At 41.4% G+C, this 16,631-nt stretch overlaps 1 protein-coding gene and 1 pseudogene across 3 annotated transcripts in view; one reads left to right on the top strand and one right to left on the bottom strand.

Annotated features, from left to right (window-relative positions):
* The window catches only part of Slc1a2 (solute carrier family 1 member 2), a 125,733-nt gene that overhangs the window by 26,539 nt on the left and 82,563 nt on the right, over nucleotides 1–16,631 (bottom strand). For all 3 annotated transcript variants that reach the window (XM_042691322.1, XM_042691323.1, XM_042691324.1), the window contains 2 exons: nucleotides 10,184–10,310; nucleotides 1,010–1,243 (listed from right to left, as the gene is read on the bottom strand). In XM_042691322.1, the coding sequence (XP_042547256.1) occupies nucleotides 1,010–1,243; nucleotides 10,184–10,310 (361 nt within the window). The remainder of the gene's footprint in view (nucleotides 1–1,009; nucleotides 1,244–10,183; nucleotides 10,311–16,631) is intronic.
* Nucleotides 13,329–14,665, top strand: LOC122117610 (annotated as a pseudogene).

Here is a 16,631-nt window from a genome sequence, read left to right as displayed (position 1 = left end):
TATCACCACCAATTGTCACTTGATGATCACTAGAGATGTTTGTTATCTTCTTTGAGAGAAAAATGAAATGAGGGTAGAATGTTCTATTAGAGGTTTATGCTGGATTGAAAGGTTTGGCTGTCTTCTCTTTTAAAAATCTCACTTTCCATGCCATTTACCTTTCACAACTAAGTCTCCTATTTTTCAAAAATTATTTACCCAAATCTCAATATAATAATATTTTGTGATGGCATTTTCAAAATCACAAGTGGGATGTTAATTGAATAACATCCTGGTAAACTCCTGATAATGTTTAAAGCTAAACTAAATTCAAGCTTTAGGTAGCAGGGCATAGATGCAAACAATAAATAGTATGTATTCACCTAGTAATTCAATATAAAACATATTTTCAGTGTAGCTACATGCCAACAACATGCTTACCAGAAGACTTAGAAGTTCCAAGAAGAAGCAAAAATATTCAAAGTGTTCACCACTTAAAATATTTCAGAGGATTGAAGTAAATTATACATATTATATATGCATATATATTATATTTACATATGTATACACAAACACATCAATATACATATATATATATATATATAAACATAGAGGAGGAATAGGAATATGGTAGAGGAGGTGAATTTGTTCAAAGTGCACTTGTGTGTGTATAGAAATATCACAATAAAAACCCGTCATACTACAAATCCATACTAGTTCAAAATGTAAATGATAGCTAAAAATATTTTAACATCCAAGTGTGGTGGTACATGCCTGTAATCCCAGGAATAATGAGAATTTCAGGCCAGCTTGTGCTACACAGTAAGACTCTGATTCAAATAAATACATGCATATATATATGTATGTATATATGTATCCTCATTGCACATTGTGGTAGGAGAATTTTAGGAAACAAGAAGTGGCAGATAGGGCAAAGGGGTGAGAAGGAAGTACAATGATTTTTGGTGGGTGTTTTTGTTCGTTTGTTTGTTTCTTTTCTTTTTTTTTTTTTTTTTTTGTATTTTTCTACCTGGAAGCAGTACCCAGGGCAGTGATCCAAGCTTGGAAAATGCCAGCAAAAAAGGAGAAAGGGTTCTTCCTGGTCACTACAAAGTAAATCAAAGGGAGAAAGATGCCCCCATGGATGATGAGGCCCACGATCACTGTTATCATATACATCCCTAGTTGCCTAGCAACCACTTCTAAGTCCTTGATTGCAATGATCTTCCCACAAATGAGGCAGGCGATACCCAGGGGAGAGTACCTGAAAAACACAAAAGAGACAACAACAAAAAATCATTGAAGAAATCATTACAGGATTAACAACCTAAATTTTGGACCCTCCTAAGTAGTATGCTCAGAGAGAAACTCTCTTTTATTTATTTATTTATTTTGCACCAAGAGTTCTGTTGAGGAAAAAAAAAAGTCATGATTCAATAGAAGTTATTTTTTTACTTTGGACTAACTGCTTTAAGCTAACGTCTGTTTTATGGATCTAGTGACGCCAGCTCTGATGAAGAGTCCAAAGGTAAACTCTGTTGCTAGCATGAGTTTAAGCAGAATAAAAGAGACACATGGCACCATCTTCTAGCTTTTATCTTGCAGATAACTGTCAAGTTAAAAGTTTAGAGACACATATTGGGAGTTTGCTTGATTTCTCTGTTCTTCAGCACCTTCCTGGAAATTTGGGAATAACTTTTGGAGCTTTTCGGAAACGTATAACCTGGGTTTTGTAAATGTGTGTGTATTTGTCTCACCATGGGAAAATAAGGAACCTGTTCGAATGAGAGAGGGAAAGGGAGGAATAGAACAAAGAGAAAGGAAGCTTGCTTTTCACAAGAAAAGCATCCAAGCCAAAAAGTACATTTAGAGAAATGTGGTTTGATGACTTCTAAGCCTGAAAGTATTTTTTCCTACATTAACAGGATGCTGGCTACCACTCATTGTGTTCCATGGCTATGGCATGAGACACACACTCTCAGCCTCACTTAATTGCTACCACAACCCAACAATCTAGGTATCTTTATTCTTATTTGGAAAAGGAACACACTGTAGTTTGGAAAATGGAAAAAATCAGCCCTAAACTACAAAACTAGGAAGAAAACAACTCCAGGATCGGTGTAGGAGGGGGAGGGAGTTCCCCACCCCATTTCCTTTCCATGAGCAATCCTCGCTCTTTGTAGATAAGCAGATACTTTACCATATACTAATTCAACTCACATAAACTTCTTTCCCATCTCTGTATTATTATTGTTTTATAGAGAGCTTGCCAATTATCCTGTTCCCACTCTTTAGAAAACCATTTTGTTTGGTAACACTGGCTTTTTTTTAAATTTAAACTTTTCCTTATCCAATGTGGTTTTGTTAGGGCATGATTAGCTTAGCCTGTGATAGTTTCTGACTGTATGTGTGGGAAAGCTGATACCTTACTAAAAATTATAAACACACTTGTAGAACGACAATAGAGGAAATAAAATCCCCAGCTAGGGCCCCAGCAGGGATAGGGGTTTAGGAAAGAGGATTGCCTAAACAGACTTGGGCTTTTGCCATTGCTCCTGGATGTAGTCCTTTCCAGGATTAAGAAGAGGCTACACAGAGCAGAGGAGACATAAACAACTGCAGAAGGCATGGACGGGTCTAGTCACTTGTCACCTTGCAAAAGTGGTTCATTCCCCATTTTCCAGACAAGGACATCAAGGCTTAGAGAGGCTGACTCTCACTAAGTTGCCATGACAACTAAACAGTTGACCTTGCATATGTGTTTATTCTTTCTTTCTTTCTTTCTTTCTTTTTTTTAACTCAGCTCTATTGATAGCATTAGTCCTTTGCTCCAGACAAAGCAATCCCTTCTGGGGTCTGTTTTCACACATATATCCTCTTACTGAGTCAAGTCTGAGTGAATGAGGCTTTCTAAAACATCTCACAGGCTACCCAGTGTTTGTTTTTTGTCTTGCTGCCTGAGCTTTTTGTTGTTGTTGTTGTTCAAGGCTAGCTAGCCACAGCTTCGGTTCCAGCCTTGTAGGGGTAAATTGGAGGTAAGAGTCTTGCAGACTTTGCTGCCTGGGCTGGCTTTGAACAGAGGTCCTCAGATCTAAGTCTCCTGAGTAGCTAGGATTACAGTCGGGAGCCACCCGAACTTGGCTTGGACAGATGTTTTTATGAGCAATATAGTCTCTCAAAAGGAACCGGATCCTAAAAGAACTGATTTGCATCTGAAGGAACTAGAGCATGCATATAGCCATGCTGAGCTTCAAACCTGAACCTTACTTGTCCTTTCCCTGGTGTTCAAGCTGGCCACAGTTGGAGCTGCTTTGCTAGACAGGAGGGAGTCAGAAACAAATGTCCCCTCATGTTGTCACACCCCCAGTCTTTCCCTCCATTTTACATTCTCCTGCTGTGACTATATCACATAAATCAGAAGGCCCAGCACTTTGCCACTGAGATTATGAATCACTGAACAGAATGCACCTTCCTATAAAGCCAGAAAGCATTTATCTTTATAAACCAACAGACCAATTCTTTTCCAGGCACCAATAACCCTTTAAAAATATCCAGAAAACAAACAAACAAACAACAACAAAAAGAAATGAGCTGTTTGGGGCACCATTCAATTTTCCTCCCCCTCTCCCCTTACTTTGGCTTTTTTCTGGGTCAAACAATTTATAAAATGGGGAGAAAATGTTTTCAAGGCTCTTCGCCCAGGAATAGTAGCTTTGGAGAGTCCTGGAGTGTATGGTGGAGTCAGAGCCAGAGGGAGGAGAGAGAGAGAGGAAAAGTTTACTTCTGGAGCACTCAGCTTGCTGGGGAAAGCATGAGCCACCAGTAGAAATGTAGAGTTAATCCAAGGTCAGAAGGTGAAGTGTTAGGGATAATAGGAAATGCAGGAGCTCTTGCTAACTCAAATGCCTTAGCCTCCAGAACTAGTATGAACATTAATTAGGACAAGGATAGACCCTTTGTACTATGAGGCCTTTGGGGGCCATTTCTTCACTGTATCTGGTTTTTACTTTGTCGTTCATGGGGCTTGAACTCTGGGCCTGGGTGCTGTCCCTCAGCTTTTCAGCTCAAGGCTAGCACTCTACCACTTGAGCCATAGCAACACTTCCAGTTTTCTGAGTGGTTTATTGGAGATAAGAGCCTCACAGACTTTCCTGCCTGGGCTGGCTTTGAACCATTATCCTCAGATCTCAGCCTCCTGAGTGGCTAGTATTACAGGTGTGAGCCACCAGCGCCCAACTGTATCTGTTTTTTAAAACAAGTCACAGGGCTGAGCATGATTGGCCATACCTATAATCCTAGCTACTTGGGAGGCAGAAGTTGGAGGATTGCAGTTTGAAGCCATGTCAGAGAAGGTTATTCTAATATCCTATCTGAAAAATAAACTCAAAGCAACTGGATTGGAAATGTGATTCTAACAATAGAGTGCTTGTCTAGCAAATGGAAGGCCCTCACTTCATTCCCCAGTTCTGTAAATCTCTTATCAGTCAGATTCTGGGTTCCTTATCAATGAATTCTTATTGAAAATGAGTTTTCTTGAAAAAGAAGAAGCAAATCCCATACCGTTCAGTCACTACTCAAAACTTCTGAGATAAAGCACAAACCAGGGTGTACAGAGGCTGAGACTCCATTGGGAAACCCAAAGCAAGTGATGTCCAGTAATTGTTTGGCCCACTTTTAAGTGAGAAGGACCTGACCATTGAGCTAGGAAGAGGGAGGGGCTTCCCTGTTGTCCATAAATGTGTTATGTTCTCAGCTCTGTGAACTGTTTTCATAGCCACTGCCTATCTATTCAGGACTGGATGATTCAAGTCTTTTTCTTTCCATTCTAGTCTCCACCCACTATGAGCTCTAGCCCTCATCAACCTAAAGGTCCCACCAAGATATCTTGTCCTCAGCTGCTTTCAACCCAGTCAGAACTCATGTCTTTTTACACTCATAGACCAGAGTGGATCAATAAACTGTAATATAATCGATATATGTATGTGTATATATATACATATATAGATGTATAGCTACACACACACATATAATGGAATTTTACTCATCCATTATAAGGAATAAGATTATGTCATCTGCAGGGAAATGTGGATGAACCTACAACAAATCATGCTAAGTGAGGTAAGCCAAGCTCAGAGAGGCAAACACCACATGTTTTTTTTTTCCCTTATGTGGAAGCCAGATCTAAAATTATAACTGGACATGATAACCTACAAAGTCTTTAGACATTCACAGACAAATAGTCAGACTAAAGGAGAATACCCTTAGGGGAGGAACCCAAAGGTGTAACTTCTCTGAACATTTAACATACTATTTATTGAAAGAGCTAGTCATGGGATTTTTGTAGTTTACATATCCTCCCTGTTCCCAGGGAATTCAGATGTTTTTGGAAATCAATATTTCAAAGAACAAAACGCCTAATCTGTAATAGAAGAAACTCCTGTATTACTTGGTTAGCCTTTGAAAACCATTTACCTTGGCTCTGATTAATTTAAGACCTCCGAGGTCTTATATATGAATAGGATTACAGTTTTTGAGCTTGGTACTATGGTAGGATAGATACTTTAGTGGAGGTAAGCCAATGGACTTTCTTAGCTCTGCCCTAAGACTCCAGCTTTGTTCCACATGTCCCAATACCAACACTAAGTTCTGTTACAACAGAACTTAGAACTGTAAGACACAGTAAATAAAGAGTTAAAAAAAAAAACCAAAAACATATCCCAAGAGTTACCTAAAGGCACTGCTTCTACTCAGGCTCCTGAGGTAATCTAACCCTTATTTTTCTCAGCCCATGTAGAGACAAGTATTTTAGCTACTCAGAATGATTTTTGTTGAGGTACCACATGTAGATTAGAACTTTCCATCAGGATAGAGTAATAATCAGTTCCTACAGCCTCTAGGAGTTTCCTGTTGTGAATCAATAAAACCCCAACCAGCAGGTGGCCTTCAGGACTCTGGGGATCCCCTCTCCTGTCTACCTCTCCAACTTCACCACCTCTGGCCCGTTATCCACACTCCAACTCCTGACTTCTCTTCTGATCCTCAGAAGCCTTCAATTTGCCCTTTCCTCCTGGAGGAATATTCTCCTCTTCGTTCTTCACCTCCACTTCTTCAGGTCTGTACCATCCCACCATCCCCGTCTGTCCTACAATAAATCTTGTGTTTTAATAATCATTATTATTTTTTAATAATAAGTGAAACACTTCATATGAGGTAATTAATACTAAACACACAGCAGGAATTTAATAACTCTAAATTGTAGTTTAATGATAACAATAATTATTATCTTCTCAACATTATATTTTTCTATTATTCCTATTCTTACTGCTACACAGAGAAGAATACAAAACAACTGTTTCTGCTTTGAGGGGGTCAGTTAGAGAGTGGTTAGCTGTTTTATCCAGAGCCTTCTCACATACATTCTTATTAAGGGACGCTGCAGCTGACATGCCTGAGAAATGATGGGAACATGTCTTGGGTCACGCAATGCCCTCCTGACCATTTGCCTACATGAGGTAACTGAACAACTGTAAGAAATCAGTCCTACAATTCATTCCCACCTTCATTCCTGCCTCTCCCTGGATCATAATAAAAGTTCAGGAGTTTGGGTTTCAATGAATGGGAGAGTTCTTACTGCACACCGCCCTACATCCCTGGAGAAAAGGGAAGTCATGATTTAATCTCACTGACTCATTGGATTTCCTAGATTTCCCTTTCTACAAGGCTCCCACTGATGTCAGTCTGGAGGCAGGAGTGAATTTGCACACATATCCCATGCCATTGGCACCAGACTAAAAAACATGAACTGTATCTTTAGAGCAAGGATGGACTTTCTGCCACAAATTCTAGGAAGTGGGCAGATCCTAATGTTTAAGCAAGAAGCCTATTCTGCTTTATGTATTATTAGTAATTAAACTCCCAAAGGGATATGAAGGACTGTCATGGATGGATATGTCTTCAGATGGATATAAAGATATGGATATGAAGGATGGTTAAAAGATATTTTGGACAGCAAAAGAACTATTCAGAAGTCAAGCATTATCTAGGAAATGGAAGAATCAGTACTGTAACAAAAGAGAAAATTCTATTTTACAAGTATATCTTTTATGATTTAAAGGTACAATAAGCAAGCTGGGTACCAGGGGTGTATGCTTGTAATCCTAGCTACTCAGGAGGCTGGGATCTGAGATTCATGGTTTGAAGCCAGCATAGGCAGGGAAGTCTGGGAGACTCATCTCTAGTAAACCACTCTTAAAAATCCAAAGTGTTAGCCGGGCGCCAGTGGCTCATGCCTGTAATCCTAGCTACTCAGGAGGCTGAGTCTGAGGATCAAGGTTCAAACCCAGTCCGGGCAGGAAAGTCTGTGAGACTCTTATCTCCAATAAACCACTAGAAAACCGGAAGTGGCACTGTGGCTCAAGTGGTAGAGAGCTCACCTTGAGCTTAAGAGCTTAGGGACAATGCCCAGGCCCAGAGTTCAAGCCCCAGGACCAACAACAACAACAAAAAAACCCAGAAGTGGAGCTTTGGTGTTAGTTTTGAGCAAAAGAAGCTCAGAGACAAGGCCCACGCCCTGAGTTCAAGCCCCAGGACTGGCACATCCACCAGAAGTGCAATATAGCAATGTTTTGAACAAGCCAGATCTGGTTCAAGGCATTGTGAAGGATATCTTCTTGATCTGAAACTTGGTAGCCCTCAGGCAACCCTCTGTATCTATTTCTAAACTGTTAATAACAAGTAACTACAAACTTCACTATGTTTGGCTCCGTAGAGTTGAAAATAGCACAAGAACAGATTGTTGGCTAGTTAAGTTGGGGATAAGAAGTAAGGAAAGGAAGCTAGAATCCTAATGGAAGATGCCCATAGAAAGGTGGGGAAAGATCACAGGAGGGTTGGGGGAGAGATTGGGAATATGTGATCCACATTTCCTGTGGGAAAGAGAATGCAGATAATGTCTGGTTCTAATAATGGTTTATTTTGTTGAAACAGGACCAGCTCAGGGATCTGAAACAAACATCTCAAAAGCTTCCTGATAAAGCTATGATCGCAATGGAAACACTAGAAGCTTCTAAGAACTGAAAATGACCTAGCTGAGATTTCAGAATCACAGACTACAAATGCACTTGCAGTGAAACTAACCATGTAGGTATCAAGGATTTTGACTGATGCCATTATGAACTCCAGCTTGTGCTCTTCCTGGTGATATAATTTTAGGTCAAGTTAATGTACCTCGATGAGCCTCAGTTGCCTTTTTTGTAAAATGGAAACAATAATGCCATCCATTCAGGATTGTTGGGATTACATTTGGTAGATAAAAAGCTTCTGACCTTACTCAGGGTGGTAAACGAAATCAATAAATGATAGCTTTTATTATAGCTTTTATTATTTTATTATAAGAATGATCATGATAACAGTAAAAGAAGTAAGATTTAATGTAACTTCTATGCTACAGTGTTCTGTAAAACCAGAAGGTAAGACTGACCACTTACACTTCCTTCTTTATGATTTAAAAAGAAATCAGCTTACTTTAGTTGCACAGAAAGGACAATTTGTGGTGACATTTCTATATAATGCATACAATAGATCCAATCAACCTTGTCCCTTTTACCCCTCTCGCTGTATACCTTAAATATCACTGCAACTCATTTTTTTGTTTTCATGGGCTGACAATTACTACTTTGTTTCTTCCCTGTACAAGTCATAAATGACCCAAGCCTAAGACATTATTTTGAACATTAGACAGTTGGAGCAGCTAGCTATTCCTGGGTCACTCCATGCCCTTGGTGTCTTGGCTTCAGTTTTTTGCCTCTGATAACAATGCTAGAATGATTCTTGGGTTTCTAATACTGTCTCTTATCCTTCCAATGTTGGAATAAGCAAATATTTTATACAAAAAGCCAGATGGCACATACTTTAGGTTGAGGGGCTCAACAATCCCAGTGGCAACTATCTGACTCTGTCATTATTAAGCCATAGGCAATGGGCCAAAAAGGATGGGTGGGCATGGCTATGTTCCAGTAAAACTTTACATATAGGCACTGGGTGTACATTTCACATAATTTCACATATCATAGAATACTATGCTTCTTTTGATTTTGTCCTTAGCCAGTAACAGAAGGTATATGAAGTCAGTCTGAACTCCACAATTCATATGCTGAATTCCTACTCCGCACAACCAATGGGTGTGAGGATATGAGTCTTCAGAGGTCATCAGGGCATAAGAATGAATTTCTACTATTCCTTCCATATGTTGAAACTTGACATCCTGTATAGTGGCAGTGGCAGATGGAACATTGGGAGGTGAGCCCTCAAGAGTGGATTAGTATCTGTTTCTTCTACCATGTGAACATGCATAGACAGAGCCATCTCTGAGGAACAGCTCCTCTCCAGATACCAGATCTGCTAATGCCTTGATCCTTGGACTTGTTAGTCTCCAGAACTCTGAACAATACATTTCTATTATTTATTCTTTTTTTTTTCAGTCATGGGGCTTGAACTCTGGGCCTGGATGCTGTCCCTCAGGTCTTCAGCTCAAGTCTGGCGCTCTACCACTTGAGCCACAGCTCTAGTTCCAGTTGTTTGTGTGGTTAACTGGAGATAAAAGCTCATGGACTTTCCTGCCTGGGCTGGCTTTGAACCATGATCCTCAGATCTCAGCTTTATAGGTATGAGCCACCAGTGTCTAAACAGTCTAAGGTGTTTAGTTACAGTAGCTGGAACAGTCTGAAAGAGTACCCTTGGAAAAAGGACTCCAGAGAGCTTACTTGCTCTTTCTCTACCAGGTGAAGTTACAGTGAGAAGTTAGTCTTACACCCCACAAGAGGACCCTCATTTAGAACCTGACCACATTAACACCTTGATCCTCCGGAATGATGAGAAATAAATTTCTTTTGTGCATAAACCACCTTGTCTACAATACTTGGTTTAATAGCCTGGAACTAAGAGAGACATGTTAAGCAATAAAACTCATTCTCAACACATAGGGCAAAGAAAATCAGCAATGCATCGATTTGCTCAGTGGCCATCATATCTAGAGGAAGCTCAAAGAAAGAGATTTCCATCCCTATCTCAACATTTTAGCAAAAGGCCACATAAATCACATAATCAGCACACATAAATTCTTTCCTGCTGAGAAGGCTCCAGCCTCCTCTGGAGACCCCAGCACCTCCTCCTACCCCAATACAATGACAAGAACAAGTGCACTTACCACATGATCATGATCACTAACTTCATGACAATCTCATTCAGAATGTTGAAAAAATCCACCATCAGCTTTGCTTGCTCACCCATCTTCCCCATGGCAATGCCAAAAGCAATGAAAAACCCGATCAAACCTGTTGGGTGAATCACATCACACAAAAGGACCAATTAAACCGGGCAAGGTGGCTCATGCCTGTAATTCTAAGTACCCAGGAAACTGGGATCTGAGAATGGTTCAAAGCCAGCCCAGGCAGGAAAGTTTGTGAGACTTATCTCCAATTAATCACCAAGAAGCCAGAAATAGAACTATGGTTCAAGTGGTACAGTGCCAGCTTTGAGCAAACATGCTAAGGGACATTGCCCAGGATCTGAATTCAAGCCCTAGTGTGTACACACACACACACACACACACACAGAGTTCAAATGCTCTTCTTTTTTATTTTTTTTTTATTTTTTAGGATAATAAAGACACAATATAGATTCTATTACCAGATTTTGCCAGTTCCTAGCTCCTTGGCTATCCCTTCACTTGGCACAGCTCCACACCAGCCTCCTTAATCAACTCTAAGCCAAGGCTAGGAAGATTGGAGGAACTAGTCCCAACCCTCTTGATGTCAGTGTCAAGATGCCCTAGAATCTGGGTCAAGTCTGACATTCATCCTTGGGTCTGCTTTCGGTGTTAGCTTTTAGCTCGTCAGCTGTGCCTGAGACCTTGGGGATCTATTCTATACTTTAGTCTTCCAGGTATAGGTCTGACTTTTCTCTCCCCAGAAGGTTCCCTTGCCACCACGCCAGTTTGTAATTTCTCTTCCCCTCAGTATTTTACCTCAACCCACCAATGTACTGGGGTATACAGTGTTCCCTGGGGATGTATAGAGTTCTGACTGCCAATCACCATGCTCCCCAGTGTCTGGCCCATTAGTCCCAGCCTATGGAACCCAATTTTAACTTCCATGTAGGTAGGTTGCTCTATTCTTAGCTACAGGACTTGGCTCATCCACTGGCTTTGTCTCTGACTGTAAAGTATGGGCTATCTTCTCATCCCTCCTTTGCCTCACATCTACCATGCCCTAGTTGACAAGCCTAATTTCTAGTCCCTCTCTATTGTATTTATTTTTATATTGCATCCAGTTATGTCAGGAATCATAACTGCTATTGGGTAAATTTGATTCTATCAGAGGGGAATTTCTTCTGAGATGCTGGCTTTTATGTTTATCTAGTCATCAAAACCACTGCCCTCTCCACACCAAGCACATATCAATCTAGATTAACTACCCTTTGCAGGAACCTTTCTCTTCAGCCATTCATCTCTTGTACACAGGAATGCTAATATACTTGGTATGTAATATCTCCTCTTTTCACTCTTGGCCAGAAGGCTTGACAAATGACTTCACAAGTGAGTTATTGGTCCAAGAAGACAAGCACTTAATGAAGATCAGACCTGGGACAGAATGGACTAGTTCTCCAGTAATATACAAAATCAATTTCAAGCTATTCCCATCTCTCAAGCCCATGGAGTGCAGTTTGTTTTGGAATGTGGTGAAAAGCAATCCATCTGTGAGTATTCTTACTATGAATACCTAATACCACTTAGTTAAAACCATTTGAGGAGAAAATGTACAGTGTTTTCAGGTCCCCAAGAATTGGGGTGAAAAATCTGCCCTCATGGTTTGCCCATATTAGCCATATTTATGAGAAGAAGAAGAAGAAGAAGAAGAAGAAGAAGAAGAAGAAGAAGAAGAAGAAGAAGAAGAAGAGGAAGAAGAGGAAGAAGAGGAAGAAGAGGAAGAAGAGGAAGAAGAGGAAGAAGAGGAAGAAGAGGAAGAAGGAAGAGGAGGAGGAGGAGGAGGAGGAGGAGGAGGAGGAGGAGGAGGAGGAGGAGGAGGAGGAGGAGGAGGAGTTGGAGTTAAGTACTTGGGAGGCTAGAATTGGTTGTGGAGGCTTTTTGGATCTGTGGAGATTAAACAAGTCCTTTAAAAAGTAGAAGGCAGAGCCAGGACTGTATCTGCATTTATTACAATGCTAATCATCAGGACTTTCCAAAGACAAGAAAGACAGGAAAAAAAACCCACGCAAAGCAAACCAAAAAGCCTCTACCCTCCCTCCCTTGGAAGATCATGGAAAGAACTGTATCTCAGCCACTTTGGTAAATATGAAGTTTCTCAACCATCAAACCTCCTTTGCCTTTGCACAGCCTTGAACTGCATTGGATGGACAAGGGCATTCGAGTCTGTCATTTCCCTCAGTAAACATTGCCTAATTGGAATTGCTTGCTGGGACAGGTGGCTGTTTCCCTTGAACAAAGCTCTCTTAGACTTGGCCAGCCGGATGGAGAGCACAGTAAGTGTGTTGAAACGCCCCAGCACTGCCATTGGGCATGTGACTTTCTAGAATCCACCGAGACTCTCAAAACAACCAAAAATGTCTACACAATTCACTCCCAAGTATTGGCCCTGTAGCTCCCAATCTTAGCCTACTCCAGAGTGGGGAACATTTTGATCAGAGGAGGATCAAGAGGGCTCTGAAAGGGTTATAGATATCTGGGCAATGGGAGGAAAAATTTCTTCCTGGGTGGAGGCTGAGATTATTTGCAAAAGCTTCTTCTCAGAGGAACTTTCCCACTGCATTTTCTCCTCCCTCCTGCCAGCCATCACCTCCCACCAATTGTCAACAATTGGGAACCCAGTGAGCTTATCTCACTTTCTCCTACACAGCGGCTTCTGTCAGACCAAACAACAACAACAAAAGATTCACTTCTGTTCCTCAGTGGCTGGGCAGCTCTGCTCCCTCTACTTCTTCCCTACAATCTGGATGGGTAGAGAATAGGACCACTAAATTCATAACAAACAGGATGCCCAATTTTATTCTGAATTTCGTATACCCAATGAATCACTATTCTGTATTCATATATCCTGTACAATCTTTGGGCTATAGGTACATGGAAACACTGTCATTTCTCTATAATTCATATTTAACTTGGACACCCAGTATTTTATATGATAACCAAAAGAAGGAAATAAAGCCATTTGATGTCTTCAGTGACAGAAACAGGACAACTGAGTTTCTCAATAGCTCTCACTGGAGCCCTTAGAAGTCTTCTTTTGGAGGCCTTGCTTAGAAATCAAGATTCTCCTTTTCCCGTAAGGGCTGCCGGGTCAAGAGGAGCGTGGCTTTCTCCTCTCCCCGCCATGGTGTGAGCTCGTCCCCTGATATCAGTGTACTCCAAAAAGGGGGAGTCATCTGGCAAAAATGTCACTTTACCCGCTGTGTTCAAGGCTCCTATTCGACCAGATCTTGTGAACTTTGTTCATACCAACTTGCGTAAAAAGAACAGGTAGCCTTATGCTGTCAGTGAATTAGCAGGTCATCAGACCAGTGCTGAGTCTTGGAGTACAGGCAGAGCTGTAGCTTGGATTCCCAGAGTTCGAGGTGGTGGGACCCACCGTTCTGGCCAGGGTGCCTTTGGAAATATGTGTCAAGGAGGTCGCATGTTTGCATCAACCAAAACATGGCGTCGTTAGCACCCTAGAGTGAACACAACCCAGAAGCGATATGCTATCTGTTCTGTCCTGGCCACCTCGCCTTACCAGCATTGGTCATATCTAAAGGTCATGGAATTGAGGAAGTACCTGAACTTCCTTTGGTGGTCAGAGATAAAGTGGAGGGTTACAAGAAGACCAAGGAGGCTGTTTTGCTTCTTAAGAAACTGAGAGCCTGGAATGACATCAAGAAGGTCTATGCCTCTCAGCGAATGGGAGCTGGCAAGGGCAAAATGAGAAACCACCAGCGTATCCAGCCCAAGGGCCCCTGCATCATCTGTAATGAACACAATGGAATCATCAAGGCCTTCAGAAACATCCTGGAATTACTTTGCTTAATGTTGGCAAATTGAACATTTTAAAACTTGCTCCTGGTGGTCATGTGGGACATTTTTGCATTTGGACTGAAAGTGCTTTCAAGCTGCCTCCCTCAAGAGTAACTATAACCTTCCTATGCACAAGACGTTGAATACAGACCTCAACAGAATCTTGAAAAGCCCGGAGATCCAAAGAGCCCAAGAAGATGAATCGCAGAGTCCTGAAGAAGAACCCACTGAAAAACCTGAGAATCATGTTGAAACTGAACCCATACGCAAAGACCATGCGCCGAAACACCATTCTTCGCCAGGCAAGAAATCACCAAATCCGAGCAAAGAAAGCAGCAGCATTGGCAGCCAAATTAGATGAGAAGGCTGCTGTAGAAAAGAGGGCTGGAGAGAAGAAGCCCATGGTGAGTAAGAAAGGAAAGAGGGCTACTGATGTTAAAAAGCAGAAGTAGCCTTTGGGGAAAAAGGCAGCTGCTACCAAGAAACCAGCTGAGAAGAAACCAACGACGGAAAAGAAAGCTACCACAGAAGAAAAGAAGCCTGCTGCATAAACTATTACAATCTGTTTAATTATATAAAGGTCATGTATGGGACAGCTCCGTGGAATAAAGACCAGATCAAAGATGCAGTGAGAAACATCAAAAAAGAAAAAAAAGAAATCAAGATTCCCAAGACAGCGAGGAAAGGGGTGACATTATCCAAAAGAAATGGGCTCATTACTATGCCTCCATCAGAAAGAATGACATTGCCCCATTTGTTAGGAAATGGAAAGACTTGGAGAAAATTATATTAAGTGAAGTAAGCCAGGCCCAAAGAAACATAGGTCCCATGGTTTCCCTTACTTGCAATAACTAGTATATATGTCTGAGTCAAGCAGAAAAGGTCAGATAAGGTGATGTTAGGGGAATGAACCCCAAGACAAGTATTCAAATTTTTTTTTTCTTTCATGCGATTGTTTCTAACATATTTATAAGATGATTTCTTTGTTGCTTTGTATGTCCCTCCCCCACAGTATAACCCCTGCTTTCACTGTATTTGAGGTTGGTGTAATTTGTGGAGGGGAAGGGAAAAAACAAATCATTTAAATAGGGATACAGGTGGACCCATTGCAACAATGAGATGTACAAGTTGTTATGTCAAAAAACGAACTTTACAACTTTGGTGGGGGAGGCGGGGGCGGTGCGAAGGGGAAACAAAGGAGGAGGCAACAGTGCTTGATAAGAAATGTACTCATTATCTTGCCCATGTTATTGTAACCCCTCTGTACGGTATTTTCACAATTAAAAAAAAGAAATGGACTCATTATCTGACTTATGTAACTGTAGCCCCTCTGTATATAACCTTTATAATAATGGTAACTTTTTGAGATTTTAATAAAACAAATCAAGATTCCTTATTTTTGTCATCTTGTGGATAAATGTCCCTTCTTGACTTGCAATACCATTCTAATGGAGGTAGAAGGTCATAGAGGAGAGTGCATTCATCACAAAATAGGTAAGTAGGGTGTGAACTGAGCAAATTGAAGCCACTCAAACAGAGGAAAAGGATATTTTCTCAGACGCTCTTCTGCTCCCCACTACCATTTTTTGGTGTGCCAACCCTGAGGCTTGAACTCAAGGGCCTGAACACTGTCTCTGAGCTTTCTTTTGCTAAAGGCTGGTGCTCTACCATGAGCCACAGCCCCACTTCTGGCTATTTGGTGAATAATTGAAAATAAGAGTCTTATAGACTTTCCTGCCCAGGATGGCTTCAAACCATCCTTGGATGGATCTCAGCCTCCTAAGTAGCCAGGATTACAGACAAGAGGCCCCCAGAGGCACCTGGCCTCCCCCCCACTTTTAAGCATGACCACAGCAGATGTGAATGAGCTCAGGGCAGGCATTGCGGTGTTCTCTATGCCCCATCTCGTTTAATCTTTGCAACAGTCTACCAAACAGACTGAAGCTCAGAAGAGGAGCAATTTGTCCTAGGTCCAATGGGAGGGGTTCCCTAAAACCTCCTAACCCAGGTCTGTCCAGTTGCAGATGAAGAACTGGTCTGGCATGCTAAGAAGGCACCAGGCTGGGAGAAAGAGCTCACTGGAATCTCAGGAAGTTAAACAAGATAATCTGAAAAGCCCTTTGGGCCCCAATTCCTATATTTTACAATACTGATAACTCTTTATTTGTTGACAGCTTGTGGGAGTTGGTAGGGGACAGACACAAGCAGACAGAAACACCTCTGGGGTGAAAAATGCTTACAAAGTAAAAGAAATTATTGTGCCAGTTAATCAAACGGAGATTCAGCTAAAATGACTTTCCGATAATATGTAGAGAGTGAAGACATGTCAGTCCCCTTTTGTTTTCTCATGCTTCGCTTGTAGGTGTCATGTCCCTTCAGAGTCAGTCCCCTGCCTTCTCCCCTTCCTCTTTCTTCATCCCTCAGCTCAGTGACCTCAAATCATTCCCCAGAGAGAGTCTCCTGCTCCCCCTAGAGGAAAAGGGTTACTGGTTTTTCTGGGCAAGGAGTAAGATGCTGAGAGGGACCCAAGGCCTGCCAGGAAAGTTCTGGCCATCCTCAGGAGATAGAAGACAATGAATTCCAGCCACCA

This window comes from Dipodomys spectabilis, unplaced genomic scaffold, assembly GCF_019054845.1.
Source record: "Dipodomys spectabilis isolate Male_0828 unplaced genomic scaffold, ASM1905484v1 ptg000145l, whole genome shotgun sequence".
Taxonomy (NCBI): Eukaryota; Metazoa; Chordata; class Mammalia; order Rodentia; family Heteromyidae; genus Dipodomys; species Dipodomys spectabilis.
This window is presented reverse-complemented; position numbering and strand designations above follow the sequence as displayed.